The sequence below is a fragment of the Geospiza fortis genome, unplaced genomic scaffold (assembly GCF_000277835.1).
Source record: "Geospiza fortis unplaced genomic scaffold, GeoFor_1.0 scaffold172, whole genome shotgun sequence".
NCBI classification, from domain to species: domain Eukaryota; kingdom Metazoa; phylum Chordata; class Aves; order Passeriformes; family Thraupidae; genus Geospiza; species Geospiza fortis.
In genome coordinates, this window is record NW_005054309.1 from 3051304 (window position 1) to 3073027 (window position 21724).

At 41.1% G+C, this 21724-nt stretch overlaps 1 protein-coding gene across 2 annotated transcripts in view; it reads left to right on the plus strand.

Moving 5' to 3' along the window:
* The window catches only part of DIS3L2 (DIS3 like 3'-5' exoribonuclease 2), a 177061-nt gene that overhangs the window by 39499 nt on the left and 115838 nt on the right, over positions 1-21724 (plus strand). For both annotated transcript variants that reach the window (XM_014312335.1, XM_031055477.1), the window contains exon 6: positions 14697-14931. In XM_014312335.1, coding sequence (XP_014167810.1) covers positions 14697-14931 — 235 coding nt within the window. The remainder of the gene's footprint in view (positions 1-14696; positions 14932-21724) is intronic.

A 21724-nucleotide genomic window follows, 5' to 3' on the forward strand; every position in this document is an offset into this window, starting at 1 on the left:
TATTTCAAAACAAGAGAATTTAAGGAGGTTTTAAGCAACAAGGAAGTGGTGGACCTAATGTTTTTCTTGAGAGGGCATTAACTTGCTTTTCACATGCCCTTAGCTCTTAAGACAATGTAGGTTCTTTGGCTACTGATAGTCTTAGATCTGGTACCTGTCATCATGGGTTGGAATGGGAGCAGGCAAATGTGAAGTTTGCCATGTTAAAGCCAACAAATAAACTGCTTTTGCTGGTGAGAAAGCAAATGAAAGGGGTTTCCTAAAGCTGTGGACTGCCTGGGTAGGCTCTGAGATTTTGGCCATCTTCCTTTCCTGTTTTATCAACTAAGATGAATGGTGAGTCAGTATAAGCTGTATGGTGTGTTTCATTATTGGAGATCTGTCAGAAGAGTTGCTTAATAATCCAAAGCATTTGGATTCAATGTGATAAAACTAATCATAACAAAGTACTTCAGTGCCTAACGTGAAGCTGTGAAGAAAATCCTATTATCTTAAAAGTATGTGTGTATGAAAGGGCTAATTTTTTCTTTCTTAACAAGATAAACATAAACTCATTGGTGAGTTGCAGAGCAGCAGTACTGTTTCCAGAGGCTGCTTTCCAAACTTCCCTGAGATGAAGTGAAACTGAGATTTAGTGCTGTCACTTGTGGAGTTTCAAGAATATACTTTTGAAGACCTTTTAAGTTACATGGGAGAAGTTGTTATGGAATCAGCTTATTTAATTTATATTTAAATAGTTGTAATGAACATAAATTTCCTTTCCTAATTTCTTGGAACAGCCTGCCTTTTTTGCTGGGTGCTTTTTTCCTTTTGTCAAATTGCTTAAACAATTTATCATTAACATATTTACTGTATTAACAGTAAATATTAGCAGTTTAACTTCTAAGTATTATTCAAATAACTACTTCTAGGCAAGGAAAATTATTAAATGTCATCCCATACTTACTTTTACCCAGACGGAAAGACTGAAGAAGTGAAGATTGCTTTTGAGTTCATTTGATCTGTATGAAGCAACTTTGAATTTCCTGGGCTTGTTTAATAAAGGTACTGAAAGCCCAGTGTAGCTGCCTGTCTCAGATCCAATAATTGTACACAATGTATTGCAGGGGAGGGATAGTCTTTTCCCTTCTGGTTAAACGGATTAGCAATCTGTCATTGTTGGTAATGAATGTTTGCAGGTAAGCACAGTCCAGGTTTAGCATTTGAGCTGGCTTCCTTGTGAAGGTTTGATTTCCTTGTTCTGTAATTTCCAGTGCTCAAGTGAGAGTTCTTCTTGGATGACTAACGCATTTCGGTGCTGGTTAAGGCACTTTTGAAAACCCAGTGTTTTTCATATATTAAATATTTTATTAATGACATAAGCAGGTGTCAAGGCTAGTTCACAGTCACATGTTTTTGAGCCGTGCTTCTGAATTTTGTGATTCTCAGATTTATTTTGTAAGAGTGTTGAATGGCCTTAACACTTGTTGCTGTTCTGCTTCCCCACGTGGCCCATTAGCACCTTGGCTTTGTACCTTTTTACTGTAACCACGTGCATAATTTTTCTTGAATTTCTGCATTTTGTGTTTCAGTCTTTGCTGCATGTTTGAGACTTGGAAGTGTGTTCAGAATATTGAGAGGGATGTATTGCTAAAGGTGAATCCTTATGCTTTCTGTTTGAAGTACAACTAACTCTTCTGGGCATGTAAGAAGCTCATCACTGCTTTTGCATAGCCTGTGAGATGCAGTTTGCTGCAGGTTACAGCCATCCATTTCCTAATGGCACACAGAAAGTCTCCTGAGGCAGAGGGGAGAACTGGGGAGAATAAGTTGTAGGGTAGAATCTGTCAGTGGGAATATCTGGCTGTTGTGTGACTGAGCTGCACATGTGTAGTGGTGGGCTTCATCAAGCTAAACCAAGAGGCATAATTGACAAAACTGAAAATAAATCCTGTATTACTAATATCTGGGAATGGCCAAGCTGTTAGGACTTGGAAGCATGATTCAAAGATTTGCCAAGTTAGCCTTTGATGATCACTAGGAGAAGAGTTTGCCCAGGAAAAGTGAGTTATAAAGTAATTCAAGACTTTCTAAAAAACAAAAAAGCTTCTTGCGCAATCAGAGTTTAATGACCAAGGTGATGGCTTTATGCTGCCATTGTCACTGGTTAAGTCCCCAGTATTTTTTATTTGCACCTGTTTTTACTGATCTCATAATTGGTCATTGTTACAGAATGCATGTGGAATTTGATTGAGAGACCAACTTTTCCTTTTGGATGGAATGCAAACTACCTATTGGAATAAAGTTTCTGTACTTGTGATTATGGGCACTGTCAGTGTTTCCATTATAAATTTCTGGATTTTTTTTTAAAGGAGCTTAAAACTAAGCTGTAAAAATTTGTTCTTGGCAGAGAACTTGTGTACAACATCTCAGCTCAAGTAAAACTTTTTAATGAATTTTGAGAGAGGGAAGGAAAACCTGAAGTACTTAGTAAGTTGAGGTTACACAGGTGAAGTATGCCCTGAAATCTTTTGTTAACAAAACTCAGCTTGTAAGGAAGTAGCATAACAGAAACCCCCAGTGTTAGTCCCATGTCCTGCATTACATTTTAAATTGAGTTAGAAAAATTGAGTGTAACTTTTGATTCATTCTGTGGAAAAGCTTTTGACAGAACAGCATTTATTGCTGGGCAGGAAAAACAGACCAGAAGTTACCTGCCATCAGGAACTCTGTAGCGGCCAGCCCTTCCCACCACTGGAAAGGCTTTTTTATGGTGATGGTAAATCTATTTCTGAGGGAAAGCAGTAAAAATACGCCATTCCTATTGAGTCCATTTTTCAGTGCTGCAGAAGATGCTCTGAGACCATGTTCAGTCAATGTATATTTTCAGTGGATTAAATAAATCTGACTATTGACGTCATGAAAATAAGCTGAGAAGCCTGGTGGTGGATGATGATGCATTTTACTCTTCTAATAAACACTGCTTCAAAATTTAATGAAGTGTGCCATGTTGCTAAAGGTAAATGCAAACAAACTGAGCTGTAGACTCTTTGCTTGAGGTGCTGCTGGTTAATGAGATTCGTCACTGAGTAATGTGAGCAGATCCTGGTGACGCAAATGCCAGCAGTCATTCCCTGCCCTATTTCAGGAGGACACCTGGTGATACTGATTGTTTTCACTTGAAGGAGAAGAAACACTGCAGCAAGATAAGTCCTCAGCAAAATGTTGAGCATCACTCATCTTTACTGTGCCTTGAGATCCTAGTTCACTTTAATTTCCGCTAAGATGGGCTCCCTTCAAATGCAATCTTTGTGTCACCTTGTGCTCCTCTATTTTCTTCTGTTAATGTACTTTGTCTTTAACAGAAGCTTCCTAAAACTTCTGTTGAGCATCCACAATGTATTGTAGGTTTGATGCAGCACTCAGCATGGTGTGTGCCTGGTTCTGACTGGGACAGCTGAGCACAACTGAAAAACAAATAACCCTGGGAAGGGTGCATTTTATCAGAGGTAGGGAGACAGACCAGTGACGGTGCTCTTGTGCCTTTCCTTCTAGAATGTCTTCTGTTGTGGCAGATTTTGTGCTCACTTTTAAAAAGAGATCAGTTTTTTTGGTACCATTGCTATTGTTTATTTATCAATGAAGCTGCATAATAAGAAAAAATCATTCAGTAAGGTTCTGGAGAATGCCTTGGTGAACTAGTTTTGCTGCTGGAGGCAAGTTCAGTGAATAAATTTAATGAAAACTGCAAGGGATTTTGTTATTGTTACAGATAATTATCTAAACATTTTGGAATCAGATAATTTGGTTCTAAACTAGTTAAAATTTTGGTTTTAAATGTTTTGTCCAAGGTATGAACTAATTTTGGAAAGGTGTCAATAGCCAAACTGTCAAAAATTCTTATTAGTAAGTACCTGAAAATTATGAAGAGATAGCTATGCTGTGGTTATAAGTGTGGAGTCATTCCTGATTTTGCTTCTGTTTTGCTGTTCTAGTGATATTTCCAAGTGTGATACAACTGAATGATGTCTCAGGTCATCTTTAGATAGGAATTCAATAATTGCTCTGTTTAGTGATGAGCCTGTTAACTTTGTGTGTGGAAATAAGAATATTTTTTTTATCCCAACAACATAAAATATAATTGGTGTTTTGTTTTTAGAGCTGTGTGACATTGCTTTCTATTCTGTCTTGATTTTAAGCAGCAGCTGTAAATAAACTAATGCTGGTCTTTAATTATGTGAGTTTCTGCTGTGAAATCTGGGGTTCTGAAACCCTGAACATGATCTCTGGTTAAGCCTTGGTGCCTGGGTGGGAAGAAGAGGGAAAGCCTTCCTCTCTTTGTAGAAACCTCACTGATGTGTTATTGTTTCTGATAAGGCCTCATGAGTGAAGTAATGCTTTGAAGTATTTGGAAACATTAATCTTCACATGTACATGTAAACCCAATATCATCCCCATTTTCTGAGTGAGGAGGTACACCCTCATTTTTCCTGGGATACCTGCCTCATAATGTGGTTTTTTTTGGCCTGCTCTTCTTTAATACCTATGGAGCAGAGTGACCTAAAATACTTAATATATGAAAATTGTTTAGATATTTGTGTTTGCTGCCTTACCACATGTGCATGCTTTGCTATTTTCAGCTGTCTTTTCACACTTGGACTTTGCCTTGCCAGCTGTGTGAAATTCAGGTGTAACATCTTCAGGACAGAGTGTGCAGGTCTGCCCAGCACAGTGTCAAGTGCTGCAAACTGGGCAACCTGGCTTGAGTGAGTTTCCAAAATTCATGGGCAACTGAGAGCAGGTTTATTTTCCTTGAACAGAATTACTTTCCTTATGTACTTTGTAAGGAACTTGTTGCAAGTCTAAGATGGATATGGAAGCCTGGGATTTCCTGCCAGTAATAGTGATTTAATATGAAATCAGTCCCACCTGCACTTTCTAACTGGCATTCGAAGACTCCTTGCCCAAATAAATGGACTTGTAGCAGTTTTAGCTCACAGGTGAACCTTCCCAGTATGATAACCCAGCCTGTATTGCCTGTATTTCCTGTATTTGCAGGAATCTTTGAGCAAAATTGTGCTGCTGTCATCTTCCTCTTCTCTTCCACAGTCCCTTGGTGCTCTATGTTGTAGTGAGATTCTGTCCAGGGACAGAATTTGCTGATACCAAGTCAAGTGAAACAGTACATTAACCTCACAGCTTGTCTTCTCTTCAGAAACAACTTTGAAGGGACACAGAAAGGTCTCAACATTTGAGGAAGCTGTTCGCTTTTAATCCTCAGTGAATCATCTGTTTTTCTTTTCCTCCACTTACCATGCCTGCAGGGATTATCTCCTCCAGTTCCTTTCATCTGTGGGTGGTCCTCTTCAGCCTGGCTGCCCCTGTTCTGCCACAGCTTCCCCTGAGCACAAATCTTTTCCAGCCTGTCCTGGAGTGATGGGGAGGGTGCTGGATTGAGGTCTTGGCATGCATGACTGGAAGTGGCAGCAGCACAGCATGGCAGGACACAGGTAGAGTTATGGCTCAGCCCATTTCCCAGAGGATGGAGCTGCTCATGGTTAGAACCACTCTGTCAGATGGTACCTGCTGGCTCCTGCATGGAAAATATGGTGTTAAAGTGGATTTACAATCTTCTGTGCTAAAAGTTTCCTGGAATGTGTCTCCATCACCTGTTACCAGATCTCCTTACCTTCACACCAAACTGTGACTATTTGCAAAGGAAGCACTGGGTGGTTTTGTGTGGGTGACTTTAATGGTATCGTGCTGGCAGTGGGGGAGGCTGTTGTTCTTGGCTGGAGCCATATTTTAATGCATTTGAAATCTGATTTAGAAATTATTGTAGATGCCAGCTTCCCTGGTGTGACAAGGTAGAGACCATAGGAGTAGGAACTGATTTTGGCAAGCCCTTTCGATGCGGTTGAGACAGGCATAGTGGGATGTACTCAGCCCAGAGCAGCTGCGTTTTGCCTTCCATATCTTCAGAGGAGCAGAGGAACACAAAACAAGTGCAAGAATGTTCCTGTAGAAGATGAAAAGATATAAAGACAGGACTGTCCAGCAGTTGACTGAATGCAGCCTGAAGATGGATGACTGGAAAGGCTAAGAAATGAAGAACTATTTGAAGCACTTCTAGAGTGGGAGTCTCAGTGACGCTTCAGCGATGACGTGTTTAGGTTCCTGATGCTCTTATCCCACTGTGTGAATAAATAAGCAGACCTGGGCTGATGGAGCACACCAGTCAAAGGAAGTTCCCATTGGGGCATACGTAGTCCTAAAACTTCCATAAATTGTTCTATAATATGACACTTTCCAATTATGGGTTTTCATAATAAGAGGCTTACTAGCAACCAGTAATGCAAGTTAACTGTGGAAATTTCTATTGCTTTTCATGGCCCTTGTGGACTTCCTGAACAGTATGTGCTTTGTCCCAGGTGTCCCATTCTGGGCTTTGAAAGTGTGTCCCAGCATGCCTGGGGCTGAGACCCCTGGGAGCTGGCACTTAAGAGCCCAATCAAAAGGAACAAAAATTGCAAGTGAGGGGCTGAAGGTGTCAGCCCCAACATGTAGATGCTTGGTTGATTTGTTTCCTGCTTTGGTGAGTTAAAGTGTTGATCAGTAAGAGATTTTTTTTGGACACATGGGAAATCATTTTTATACAGTTCTGAAGAAAAATTCCAACCCTTGGGAAGTATAGGTATGCAAATATCTTGGATAGCCCTTCCAGTACTTTTTGATTAGTTTGCATTGTCAGCCCGCTTTCTTCTTACGGGCACGTGCGGGTACCGGCTTGTTTGGTTTGGTTCGGTGAAATCTTGAATAAATCTTCAAAGAGTATCATTGTTTCCAGGGAATATGTTTTTCATACATGCTTGTATTGTTTTTTAAAAAAAGGCAGTAATGGATAATACTTTGGTTTGTGCAAGCCAACGGTGTGGATTTGCTTGGCATTGCAACTTTCAAATTATACACGCTCAGCACAAGTAGATTCTTTTCTGATTACATGCAAGCTCTGTGTAATTATTGCATCTTTTAAAATATGTATTGATTCATGGTATTGTCTTGAAGTTGCAAATGATCCAAAAGCCTGTCTGCTTCTTTACATCAGATGAAAACTGGGTATCTTTTTGCAGTAATTTGCTGAAAATGCAGGAATTTCAGAGAATCATACTTTTGAAGGTGTAACCTTATGTTACTCTCTTCTTCTAATTCACCCCTCTTGAGTGATTTATTCTAGGGTCTGTGCATCATAAGTTTTGTCCTGGCACCCATTCTTGTAGTGTTGCAGTGCCTGTGCACATTACCAGAAAAAAGATGGCTGGGAGACAGTTTAAAAAAAAAAAAAAAGTTAAACCAAGAAGAAAAGAACACACACACAAGAAAAGAAAAGCAGTTCCAGTTAGTTGAGAGGGTTTTGCTTGCCGGTGTGGATGGGGCATAATTTGATTTAAATGACTTTTGAAAAACAGTTCTTAAAACTGTTCCATGCATTTTCTTCCTGGCTACTGTTGAAAATATGGAGCTGAATATTTTCTGTGATGTTTCAAACCAATATGTTCTGGCAGCCTCAGAGCTGGGCCCTGTGCATTGCACTCTTGTTTCCAGTTCGCTGTGGCCTGGAGTGCAACACTCAGCTCATGAGATGCACCAAAGTGGGAGGTCTTGTGAGGAGCAGGCAATACAAAGACCCAAGGTACAAGGAACATTTCACTGGGGTCCAGCAGGGAGGCTGCCAGTTTTAAGGGCCTCTTTTGTGAAAAGAATTTGCTGGTAGGAGATGAAGAAGCTGTTTGTGCTTCTTTGAATTTTGTGAGTGTGCAGGGGGAGGTTGATTCCTGGGTGTTACTAATGTCTGGGTGCTGAAGTGAACCTTTTGTGCTTCTCTGGGGTCAAACTTTCCTCACTTGAGAGATGGGCTATGGCTAAGGATTCGTCAGTGTGACATCTTGCTGTACAGAATAGCACGTGGGAGGGGAGATGTTTGCTGGATCACTTCTGCTCCAGGGACTTCTGTGCCTTGGGAAGTGTGTGTGGGAAGGTCAGTGCAATATAAGGAGGTATTCTGAAAATAGAGGCTGTTTTTTTAGCACCAAATCAAATCCCGGGGGTGGCAGCAGGAGTGGAAAGTGTGGAACAAGTTTGTTGATCTGGCTATAGAAATACACAGCTCTTTGGTAGCAACTCCCAACAGGGCTGGCTTGCCTACAAAGGAGGTGGCAGAGTGTTCCCTGCAAGGGAATCGAGGACACTGTCCCTCCCCATACCTCTGACACTGCCACCCTCAGTAGCGGTTGATCCATGAAATGTGGGCTACCTGTGCTGAGCAGGGACAGCTACTTCTGACAAGTTTTTCTTGCTTCACAGCAGTTGTTAGAGAGTACAAAAGGCAGGACTGTACTGATGGAGCTGTTTATCTGTTAGGAGAACCAGATAAAATGGACCTGAGGAAACACGGTCCTGATCCCAGGGCAAGAGCCAGACTTGGGAGAGAGATGGGTCCAGGGAGACCACGGAGAAGTGGCGGGAGGGGGTGAAGGCAGGAGTAGACTGAGGAGAGACAGGGGCAGAGGCATCTGTCTCCTGGTCAGTGATAATGAGGTGTGGATAAACATGTTTGGAGGCAAAGTGTAGGTGTGGGATGAGGGCCAGGGAATGGGAATGGGGAGATTTCAGAGGCAAATGACAGGTCAGAGACGAGATAGGGAGTGGAAATACATGGTGAGGAGACAGTTCTTGTTTTGGCTTTAGGATTCAGAAAGGTCAGTCTTGAGAATTTTCCTTGTTGATGCTTTTCCACTTGTTTTTCTGGTTATTTGTGCAAGATGGTTGGGGAAGGATTTCAGATGGACTTGGAGGGAACACGCTGTAACCTGGATTGCTTTGGTACAGCCTGAAGCACAGAGAGATGAGTGAACAGCTCAGGAATGAAGTTTATTGGTAGAAGCAGAAAGAAGTAGTGAGTTGAGGTGGCTGTTTTGAGGTATGAGGGATTTTTCTACAGTTAATTCTGTTTCTCGTGCAGTTGCCTGACAAGGCTGGATGTAGGACTGTCTACTTAGGTTGGACTAAACATGGATGTTCAGTTTGATTATTTGAATTAACTCTGCAGAAAAAACTCACTTTGCAGGTTAGCGTGAGCAGAGGAGTTGCAGGATTCTGGGCAGGGCAGGCAGGATGGCTTTGGGGTCTCAACAGGCTTGAAGGCCATACTGAAGATCTGTCTCAATATTTTGTTTTCAAAACACAAGCCTTAGATTTCATTTGTTTCCTTCCCACTTTTCATCTGCTGCAGTGGGTACAAGTCAGAGCAGATTCTGAAAAGTCACTGTTTCCAAGAAGCCTTTGTGTATTCAGATCATTTACCCTTTGAATCCTCAAGCAGGATGGTATTGTAGTGACTGCTGTGACAAAACTGTGTGTGACATCTGGGAACAACAGAGTCCATCGGGGAGGAACAAGTAGTCTTTTCCTATTCAAGAGGGAGAGATTTTAATACGGATGTTTGTATGATTATTGCATCCAATGTGATGTCTGAAATGTAAACTGTAATGTGCTGTTAATATAAAATAGCTATCCTGGGGGCTGTTAGCCAGCGTTTCCAGTGATTTAGAATTAAATGATTGTAATGAAAAAATCCAATCTCAAACCTCAACAAACCTCCTCAGTATAACATTATTGTTATTTTAAAAGTAATGCCATAATTGCTCCTACTGAGACTAGTCACTTTTACTGAGTTGTTGTCTTCCCAGTACTGTTTGGTGTATCTGGGATTATGAAAAGAAGGAAGGGTGCTTGGGACAGGTGTTTCTTTTCTTGTAAGTGCCAACCTTTCTTTGTCCAAGAAAGAGCTAGAGTGAGACAGCCTTTGTTTGGTTACTCTTTTCAGAAAATCAAAGCTCTTCCTTGAAATATTTGTGGTAGCTTGGCTCTGGTATCTGTGTAGGAGCTGTGACAGCATCCTTGTGTTAGCCAGGCTCTGTTCCCACTCCTCGTGAGGGAACATTAGGGAACCAGCTTTTAAGTGGAGCCTGTTTCATATGGCAGAAGCTGGGAGAGGAATAGATGCAGGTGTTCACAGCCCTGGTATGAAATGTGGTGTTTGTATCAGTGTTGTGGTAGCAACGGTCCTTTTAACGAGGGGATGGTAGTTTGGTCCAAAGCCCCTGTTTTCAGCTGTCCTCCTTTTGAAATAACTGCTTTTAACCTGGTTCTGAGACTTGTTGCTTAACTAAGGCTCAACTTCAGAGAGCACCAGCAGCTCTGACCTAAACTTTGTCTCCCTACCCAGTATTGAGCATAATGACGGTGTTTGGCTGAAGCAGAACTTGTGTTTGATCAAAGTATTTTTCAGAAGAAAGGCATTTTACCTTGGTTTGCAAACTTTAGAAGGTGGACTTGGGCTAACACCTTATTTCTCTTCTAACTGTTCCCCTATTCAGTCCTGCCTGTTTAATGTGAGCTCTTTGTGTGCTGTGAAACTTCTTCAGCTCCCACTTGCTGATGAATAGACTGCACCTTTCTGTACAAGCATGAGCAGCCTCTTTGTCTGTCTGCCCTAGTGAAGAGAGTTACCATTAATAGCTTGTCACTTCTAAAATGTTTTGGGCAAGTTACACATTCTGGGTTTGAGTACTCATTAGAAGACACTTTACAGGGTTTTGGCTGACTTATGTAGAAATACAATCTCCATTCTGCCTCAGTATCCTTCTGGAAATACTCTTTTTAATACCAGCTTTTTGAGTGAGATGAAGAACTTGATTTTTTATTGAATCTGTGTCCAAACTGGCTGTAGTGAAGACAGTTCTGCTTCCTTACCTGCCAGGTGCTTTCAGCAAAGGAAGTCTCTTTACACAAGGCTCTATTGAAAGCAGTGACCCTACATGGAAAGTTTTTAGCAGTTTTTAGCCATGCAAGGTGCATTCATCCAGCTCTGTCTAGTCTAGCAGTCATGTCATTTCTTCAGATCTATGAGGATTCATGGATTGCTTGTAAGGATCAGAGGTGAATAAGAAAGAAAAGCAAACCTTTTAGTGTCAGGCTTAAACACTTCGGGGGCTTGGTACATTTATTGGAAAGAGCCTGGGGTTAATAGCTCAAAGATTATTGAAAATCACTGGTCATGTTCAGCTGTTTCAGTTTACAGGCATTGAGGAGGCAGCAGCAAAAACTCTGTACCTGATCTGCGAGTAACCAGGCCTGGATTTTGTGTAGAGGTTTAGGTGGGGAGTCTGTGAAAAGCTGGGTTCTAACAGGACAGATAAGAGATTGGTTCTGGCAGAAGAGGCCTTTTCTTCTGTAGCACATGAGGTAACCCCTATGCTTTTAGATGCACAGAACCCAGTTCAGTTTTCTGTTGGAACAAATTCCTCCTGAGTAAGGACAATTGGTCATTCAATTGCTACTTCAAGACTGGGCTGGGTGCTCTGCTGTCCAGATTGTACAGGTCCATGCCAGGATGGTTTTGCCCACTAGCTGGTTTTTATTATACTTATGGTTGAAATGGGATTTTCATTCAAATATCTTGTGTTCTGTCAGCTATGGCTTTGCAATCTAAACCAGTCACCAGTGGGGCATCAAGTTTCTACTTCATGCTTGTTCAGTGATGTCTGTTTTAAGCTGGAAGAAAACATACTTGGACACTGTCTTCAGGATCAGGCATTCAAACAAACAATTGGCTTTCATCAAAATGTTTATTAAAACTTGTTTTAAATTATTGTTGAAGAGCATGTAAAAATAACAACTAAGGTTGACATTTTGCTTCTCAGATCAGGAAGTTAAGGTCCTTTAAGGGGCTTTAATGATGTTTGTGTGTCATACATATCATGTATATGTAACTAGGGGGAATCCCATTTTTCTAGGTCCATGCAGGGTCAGCTGCATTGCCAGGGAATGGGACTCTGTACTGCACAGATGACTACATGATAGACTGAGCCAATTGTGTATTTGCTTTACTCTGTGTCTGTGATCAGAACTGACCCGTTCTAGCTGTGTGCATTATGCCATGGATAAGCTGCAATGTTAGAGGAAACAGGAGAGTGCAATATCATCAGATTCTTGAGTCTGAGATGCCACTTGTAAGAAATGCTTAATATGTCATGGTTGGATTTTCTGCTGCTCATAGAGAGAAGGATCCTGCTCTGGAATTTGTGTGATGAGCTCATGCTGGCCAGCAGCTCTGATCATCTTAAATGGAGTAATTGTATCCACTGATATCCTGATTTTGTAGAGTCTTATGCAGCTTTCCAGTGTTCTGATGTACAGCTTCCCTAAATTTTTGGTGTGATATAAGAAATTTTGGGTGAAGTTCCCTGCTCTGTTATGTATGAGGTCAGCCTTAATGATCTATCTTGGCCATAAAAAGAAAACAAATCCTATCACCCAGGCTTGCCAGCATCTGGACATTTTACTGATCTATTGTCCGTGGAGGTTATGGTTTTGTGGACTCTGGAAAACTTTACTGAAAAATCCTTTTGAAAACTCATAAGGAAATGTGTGACTGGGGATTTAGGTAGTCACAGCTGGGGTATCATGGTGCTGCTGGTGGCAGCAGGGTATGTCCTCTAGCTTGGGGGAAGCATAGCGATTTTAGCACAGAGCATTTAAAATGAAATCTGTATCTGCTGCCTTTAATAACCACATAAACTTTTCAAGCATAACCCCTCCAGTGCCACATTTTAGAGAAGTGTTTCCTTTCCTAAGATCTATTTGATGTTATTTGCTGCTTTACGTATAGAAAACATACTAATTTAGGACTCAAAGCACATCTCACACTCTCCAAAGAAAGACTGGGACAGAAAAAATTGCAGGCAAAACTTGAAGAGGTTGAAGGAAATGAACTCCTGCTGCAGTTGCACACTTGCACACATCTGGTGCAATTGAAATTTAAGAGCTGAAGAGATCCACATCTGACCATGGTAGGGTCCAAACATTACTGTTGACACTGGTTTTCTTTTTGGATAGGTACACTGGCAGAGTCATAGCGTGTGGAGCCTTGTCAGCTCTCTAATCTAATAGACTGTTCTTGCCCAGACCATTGTGTGTCAGTATTTTATGTACCAAATGTAGCCAGGTTTAATAATCAGCCATTTTCCTACCTTCTGCCAAACTTTTCCCCTTTTTTTGTCACAATTTAATGTTTGAGTCAAAATCTGCTATGGTAACAAATTATATACATGTTAAAAACTGAAAATAGAGATGGAAAGAAGAGTCACAAAAGGTAACAAGAGTTCAAAGCAGTGTCATTTGAGTTTTTTATTTTTAAAGACTTGAATTCAGCCCCATTTTAAAATTGATTTTATTTCTGTTATGTATTGTGAAAAGCTTACAAAGAAATGGATATTGCTTGAAAGCATGACTGTAGCTCTTTGTATGTAAAGCTGTAAAAGTATTCCCTGTACAGGTCTGATTTTGATTTATTTGCTTTTTAGTTACTAAAGAATAATTTGTGGAACTTTTTTGACTTATATTTTCTTACTTGGAACAGTTGCCTTCAGGTAGCACCTGTTGAGGTTATTTATGCTTATTTCTAGCAACTATATAGATCATATAAAGTATGTTACCAAAAAGTTGTTACTCTTGTTTTATTGTATTTAAAGGGCCCTTCACTTGCCTTGCTAGTGGCATGAGTTGCTCCAGTCATGTACTGGGTTATCATGCTGAGGACTGGGAGATCTTGGAGGAGCTCTGGGGAGTTACCTGCCTGGCAAACACCAGCACCAGCTGGAGGGGAGCTCAGTCACTGGGAGGGCACTGGAATGGAGTCACCCAGTATCTTTGTGGTTTTAATATTTAGCAGGTTATTTCTTATTCTGTACTGATTTTCATCTCACTCTGAAGTACCATAGCTTGAATGAAACCTAAACATTTGGAAACTGAAACCTGGGTCTAGGTTCTCCAGCTGTGTAGGTGTTTGCAAGCTCACTGTTGGTTGCATGAAGGATGCTGGTAAAGCCTTGTGTGTCCAAGGTATCAACCACTTTGGTCATTATATTCTGAGCTGGAACAGTTTCTGCCCCTGTCACATGCAATGAGGGATGCCATCAAGGCCTGGTGTCTGCTTCACTGGTAGTTGGCCTCTTCTTCAGTAATTTGATTTGGAAATTTGTATAAGTAATGGCAATAACTGAGTGCCTTTGACAATAAAAACACGGCCTAAAATAAATGTAAAGCTTGGTGCATTACCAAGCTGCCACAGTCCAGTTCTTCCACAGGTCACAGGGCACCACGTTCTCTAATCTCTGCTTTTTCAGTCTGTTCCTAATTGTGTGGAAGAGCTTTGACATGATCCCAGCATTCACTGGAACTGCTTAAGTTTTGGGACATCCCAGGATGATCAGTGTATCTTGGTGAACAATGGTCTAAGCAACCTATTAAATTGTAGTGTATCCTCCTCCCTGCCTGTGTTTACTCCTAACTTCTGCTGAGCTGATTAGAGGCTTGGCAGGAACTGTATGGTTATGCTCTAGATACACTTTGGATACATTATTGTCACAGTTGAAGTATTGCAAAAGCTCTGCCGTTCCAGTCTTTATCCTACTGAGGTACCTCTTTTGATTGTGCAATATCTGTGCTAATTACACGGCAATTGCAGTGCGCCACCAGCCACCCACAATTCATTGTCAGCTCCTTGGGGATGCAAATGAAAAAGGAAAGATAATGTTTTCTTTCTTCAGTCCAGTGATTTAGCTTGCCTCTGTTTTTTTAATCCCCTGTTCCTTCAGGTAATAAAGCCAGATGGTAGTGACAAAGAAACAGAAGTCACACATGAATCAGACGTCCCTGAGGACATGCTGGGGACTTGCATTCCACAAGAGACAGCGAAAGGCGATGCTCAAAGTCCAGATGTCATTATAGAAGCTCAATTTGATGATAATGATGCAGAGCATGGACAAGACCACTTGCAGGATATGTTGACTGATGACATTAAGAAACTTTCCCTGGATACTGGTGAAAAGGGTGAGTAGATCAGGTTGCTGATTTTAGGCCTTTATTTGAGCAAACTGTTGAAGTGTTACTTGGTTGCCTCGCTTTGCTGTGAGATATAAAATACAGGCGTAAAAGCTTAATGCCTTATCACTTCTCTCCCTTTCTGCTAAACTGTCTTCATGGTTTTGAATGGATATTAATGGCTGGGGTTTATGTAGCTTTGATTGATGCAAAGTAAATCAAGTAAATCTGCGAAACAGAAGTCACACCTTTAGATTTGCAATTCTCGGGGCTGTCTGGGGACTGCTGGTTGCTGTTCAATTCAAGATGCTGCTGTAGCGGTTTCCTTCCTTGCAGCTTGATTGGCCAATCTATGTGAGTCAGTTTGGGGATAATATATTTCCTTGGGGGCAGTTAAGTTTGTTGCTGTTTCCAAGCAGTTGAGTTATGAGCAACTTAAAGATTTGGTCTGTTTAAAAAGAAAATTGCACTAAAACCTAAAGCCAATTATGCGATCTGTTTTGAAGGCAAATCTATTTTATTCTGAATCTGAATTCCATCCAAGCCATCAAGTGTTGCTTAGGGCAAAATAAAATAGGCTCCCCTGTCCCAAAACTAACGCTTATGCAGCGCTTTGCATGTCTTTTCTAGTATTAAATCCCTTCCTGAAGAGCTGTGTGTTGAAGGGATTCTGACAATTGGCACATTTAACGTGCCATGAAAGGTTTGCCAGGGCAGATATTCTGGTGTGTTCCTGTTGCTTGCCCCAGTTGTCCAGAATAGGTGGCAGTAACTCAGGACCAAGCAGTTGTTGGGCTCTGACAAATCTTGATGGTGGTAATAAAGCTGTGCTATTTGATACCTCGTGTTTTCCTGAGATATTTGAAGATGCACAGACCCCTGCCTGTACTATTGGTAGACTTCCATTTCTCACACCCATCTGTTAATAAAACAGGAAATAATATTTGAATGGAAGTGTTGTAGTTTTTATGACAAAGCATTGGTTTCACCTCATGAATGGACCTGCCACCTTACCAGTTCGTGATGCTATTTCCTTCTGGGTATCTTCACTGAGTTCCTGCCAAGGCACATGAAGCAACTCATATCTTGTTCCATTCCTTTCCAGGATACAAGTTGATTTGGGAGTTACTCATCTTGTCTGTGGATGTTGTACACAGGTGGTTTTTAACACCAGCTGTTTTGCAGTCTATTGCAGCTGCACACCACTGGGCAGCTTTGACTCAACAATTCTCCTGAGTCACATGTTGTGTCTGTTGCATCTTTGTTGCTTCTGATAGCAGTGCCAAATTAAACATTGTAGAAGTACATTCTAGTTTGATACCAGCATCTAAAATAAATACAGGCTTGAGCCAGTATTTTACTTTAGTTGTGTGACTGTTCTTTAGTTTAAAGAGTTGATGAGAGTTATTTTTTTTTTGGTACATCACAGTTCCTCGAGATGCTCTAGAGTGACCTGTGTTGGAAGTTATCAAGTCATCTCTCAAAATCTGTGCCATCTGAGTGGGTTTTGCCATTTGATTTTGTCTTTGGAGAATATTTGTGGGACAGATGTGAGATCAGCTTATTGTCTGCACAGTTGAAATCCAACTTTTCCACTGCAGTTGCCTAAGCCAACTGTTTTCTTTTGTTTTCAAGGTCTTTCCATGCTGATCCTTAACAAGCTTTGTGGCTGGTGTGGATGTGCCAGTTAGATTTTTGCTGAGTTTGTGTTTTGCTATCACCTCTTCTAATATTTGCTTCAGATTCTTTGGCCATATAACCCATATGGAGTTTTCCCTACTTTCTTCTTTCTCTGCTTTTTAATACCATCCCTTTTTTATACATATTAAGTTTACAATGCTGATTTTTCTGAAGGTGTTTTTGAGTAGTTGATGATTCCTTTGGCTTGTTTCCTGTCCTTCATACAATTTCTCATATCATCACTTATCCAGATTTTCAGTCTTGCCTGGAAAACAGCTATAGTTATTCTAGCATCACTGATAACTGTCGTGAAAAAGAAGAAAAAATCCTGGCAAATTCAGCCTCCACAGGTGTGGCTTAAAATGCTTTTTTAAAAGCACTAAACATACACGTTTTCAAGGCAGAACTGAACCTCAGAGGGTAAAATCAGTTGCACTTCCTAAGGCCATGCGCTGGAAGGTGGTGCTGGCGTTGGAGGTGGAGAGCACTGCAGGGTTGGGCCGTGGTGGGTGCAGGTGCCCTTGCCTGGGTAACGTGGGCCTCTCCTGGGAGAGCTGCTTGGTGCTGCTGCTGCTGCTGCACTTTCTGCCTGTGAGCCTTTTCCTTCATGTTACATCCCTTCTGCTGGAAACATCTCCTGCAGTAAAGCAGGATGGAAGTTGGGATTCACAGGGGGATTTCTTCCTGACCCACCAAACCCAGTGCTTTACTTGCTTTCCCTGAGAGCATTGCTTTGCAGGGCTTATCACACAGTCCCATTGCATGGCCTTAAGCACAGAAGGGAGCAGGAGGAATTTTCTATGGCCAGCACAAGTCTTAAATGAACGTTTGTGATGGGCTTTCTTCCGTTTTTGGAAGGGTTTTTAGGAAGGTTTCAAACTGGCCAAAGATTCTATCGAAGATGATATATTAATGAAACAAAATCAAGAAACAGTCTGTCATGTTCTCATGTGCACTTATTGTATGTATTTGCTTACATACATGTGTGTGTATGTGTATATTTTTAAAAAGATACATATATATATACATATACATATATATATATATATATATATATATATATAAGATCTACCTAAATTCAAACTAAATAAAAACCCCACAAGATTTCTGGAGGTGAAAAATATCCATAACTACTGCAATGGAATCAAAAGAACATTTTACTTATTCTGGGCAAAAAAACCCAGAGCCAGGTTGACACTGTGCTCAAATCTTTGTTCACGAACACAAGTCCTGCAGTTTTCTGCTCTCAATTGCAAGATGCCTTTTGTCCTTCCCGATGTAGGAGTAGGATTGCACAATATCTCTGCTGGCTCATCTGTTCTGATGCCCATGGTCAGAATGAACCATGAAGAATAAAAGTAGACGTGTCATTCGAATAAGAGCACTCTGGGAGCGCAGACTGTTTTGATGTCTTTTCCTTGGCCTGTGTCCCATCCCTTCTCATGGCTCTGTTCCTCTTCAGAGCACAGTCACCCTCTCCATCTCTAGTTACACGCTGGGACAAAGAATTTTGGGGTTGGCCCTCACTGTCAGAAGCTCTGAAGCATGAAACATTGTGTACACTGATTATGACCTAGATTTGAGGGACTGAATTTCCCTGAAGTCATTGTACCTTGGATTTCCTGTGCCTCTGTGGGGCTTAGGGCAAACTGGTAGAAATTGTTATTATGCACAAGTCTGCAGCCTTAGACGCACTTGTTGGATCTGTCTTCACTAAGTGCTGCTGTTATGAGAGCTGTGCTTCCTGCCTTTCTATTCCTGAGTCCCCAGAAGGGATGGGATAAGCAAGAGGGAAGTCCATGAAAGTGAAGAGAAAATTGCATTCAGCCTAATTCTCAGCCCATGTACTTTCTTGTGCTCATAAAAGTGAGTCAGTCTTGCTTTGCTCAAGGATATTTAAATAGAAATTCATAATTGGTTTCACTCTGCCAGAAGATGTCCTGGTCAATGAGTTTGCTCTGCTTATCTGAACTTTTCTTGCAAAGAGTTGGGGTTAAAGATCATCTTTGAAAAGTCTTCAGTTGAGGAAGTGACAGCCATTCTCCTCTCCAGCACCTGCTTCTACACAAAGACCAATTCTGTCCTGTTCCACAGTTAAATTGTCTGAATGTTAAGCTTTGGTATTTGGTCTTGCAAAGTTGAAAGTATCTTTTGCTCTTGGATTTTCAGCTGTATTTCCAAAGAGTAAATATCTATATGCTGAACAAACTTTCTGTTTTGTTTTTTTTCCTTAAAAAGACAGTAAGAATGAGCACCTTGAATAAAATTTCTCAGCTTCCTTAGTAGTGTCCTTCAAACCCTCTTAGGGATTTCTATTCCCTACTGAAATGTGGGCAGAGAACAAGCCAATAGCATCCTGGCAGTAGTCTGAATCACCAGTGTGTACACTGAAAAAATTAATTCCCTATAGTGCTTGGTACTGACATGCAAGTCCTCTGTGTTGTACCCTGAGACCTCAGCTTACTCTGTGTTACTACTGTCCACAGAACTCATTCACCAGTCAAAATGACCTTTGCCAGGTCTGTAATTCTTAATCCTCATTCACATTGACCACTGCAAAGGAGGTCATGTAACTTTTATCTCTTACTGATGACCTAGAATATATTACTTCTATGATTTTTCACTGTAGTAGGAGGATTTTCTTTATATTCCATTTCAATATGTAATAAAAAATGGAAACTCTGTATCTCTCAACCTGGGAAAAGTGCAAAATGTTCTGTACAGAATAGTTTATGATACTGTATCCCTACACAGACTGTGAGTCACTTGAGTTTCCTACAAATGTGAGCTGTCTCTTGTTAAATATTGGAATCAGATTTCTCTGATAAAGAAATATCAGCAATTGAACAGTAGCAGCTACTTGCACTCATGAGAATGGCAGCTGTTCTCATAAAAGTGCCTCAGCCCTTCTTTAGCAAAATGATATTCAAATAAAAGTGTGTAAAACAGTGTCTCTATGCCAGAAGCTATCCTTGTCAAACTCGTTTGCTCAGCTTTTTTCAGCTCTTCTCACGGGAGATCTTACTCCACCAGATACACAAAATATCCTGCTTCCCACGGGGGTGGAAGTCATCAAGCTGGTGGACTGGCTGCCCTGGCAGCAATCAGAGAGTTGTGTTTGTTCAGGATTTCCACTTACACCTACCCTACTGCAAATCAGAACTTGGATATGTGAATGTCTGAAGCTTGCTCATTGCCTTGACGTAATGAAGTTTGAACAGAAATAGCTCATTTACAGGCAGAGTAGGCTCACGTGAACTGAGTAACCAATGGATAATGGGTAGGGTCAACAGAATTTGGGAGCTGCTGCAGAATTTGCTCATGTCTCCCTGTCTGTTCAGCATTCATCAGGTGGAGAGGTCAATCTTTATCAAGTCAAATGTGACTGTCAGTCTCTAGTAATCCTGATAAGATCAGAAATTATAACCTAAAATTGCTTGGTGTCCACACTGCTGCTGACTGGAGGCTGTATTTTGAGTATTTCAGGATTGCTTGACTTAACTGAAATGGTGGTGTTTGGTAAGTTCACTGTATGGTTGTGTAATAATGGCATCAAGCCTTTCTTTTCTCGAGGTGATGTTCTAGGGTCAGTGCTTAGAAGGGTTTTTGGATCTTTCTAGAAAAATAGAAACATGTATTTATAATGCAGAGTTTAGTCTCTGTTTTGCACTTCTGCACTTCTCATGCACTTCCATGTCCCCTCTAGTGCTTTTGTGTCCTCTCTCTCCTTTTAAGCTTGACAAGGTGCCTACTTGCCTTTTGTGCCTTCCTCTGGCACCTGGGGTCCTGCGGTTACCAATGTCTTGTATTGGCCCAGGCAGCGTTCAGAGAGTTACTGCTGTTCCTCTCCTTGGCCAGGTCTGGTAGATAAAATTATGGTGACAAAAATCTGGATTATGTGCTGAACCTCTGCTCTGCTCAGGCTCACCCTTTCAGTTTAGCAGCCATGAAGTCTGGCATATTTGGAGTCCACCAACCTCACTGGCTGCTGGAAGGAACAAGTGTTCTTCTCGCTCCTCTGCAGAGGCTCCTGTTCACTCTGAGTGCTTTTAAGGAGCTTCACTGTTCTTTCCTAGCCTGCAGCCTTCTGGAGATGGAACACCTCCACTGCATAGCTCTTAAAATTTCTAGGCCACAGCAGAGTGAAAGCTCACCAGGAAATCGTCTCAGTTACATGGCTTTTAATAGAAATCCTTGAGGTGGAACTGTCGAAAATCGGATCAGTTTCACTCTGCTGAAGCCTGGAAAGGCTGCAGAGAAGCTGGAGCAGTTTCAGCTGTTTGAGACAGCTCTATATTAGCTTATCCTAAGTTCATGTTTATGGCTCTCTGGATCTAGCTCTTCTGGTTGTTGCTATAACTTTTCTTAAACGACAGCATACATTTCTAGCAGAATAAACAGTATAGCAACTGAAGAGAAGTCTTCTACTGGTATTGAACAAATTGGGCTTTATGGTTGCATTGATTAAATGCTATGGGCTGAAAAAGCTCCAGTTATTCTTTTGTTGTAAAGCTGAAGCCTTGCAATGGAAGTTAATGTTGGGAAAGTTCCTTACACTGTTCTTCCCTAGTAGGTTATCTTGACCCCTAAATGACTTCTTAAGTACTGGAAAAAATAAATTACTTAGGCAATTAGGTAACAGGAATTAGATTAAGTTCAGCATATTACCATATGTTCCTGAGTTCACCTATGTTTCTCCTTTGAGTTACATGTTTCGGTCAAGTGAATGCGAGGGCATGATACTGAGACTGAATGGTGGGTGTGGAGATAAACAGAGTATGGTCATTGTTACAGCAAGATTTCCAGGATGAAGCAGATTAGGATTCATTCAGCTAACATATTTTCCATGGAATAGTAATATTGGACACACAGACTTTAGGAACAAATGCACCTGCAGGAAGGAAGAACATTAAGTAAATAGGCAAAATACTCAATGGAATTCTCTTTGTAACATTTTAGTTTTGCTTGTTATTAATGTAATAGAACTGTATTTCTGTAGGCTGCAGCACCACCTGATTTTTTGTAGGTTTAATTCTGTTGCAATAAGGCTTCCAGTACCTCTGCTGACTGAGTGCTTCCCAAGGACATGGGACGACCAGGTCTGTGTAGCCGTGCTATGGTT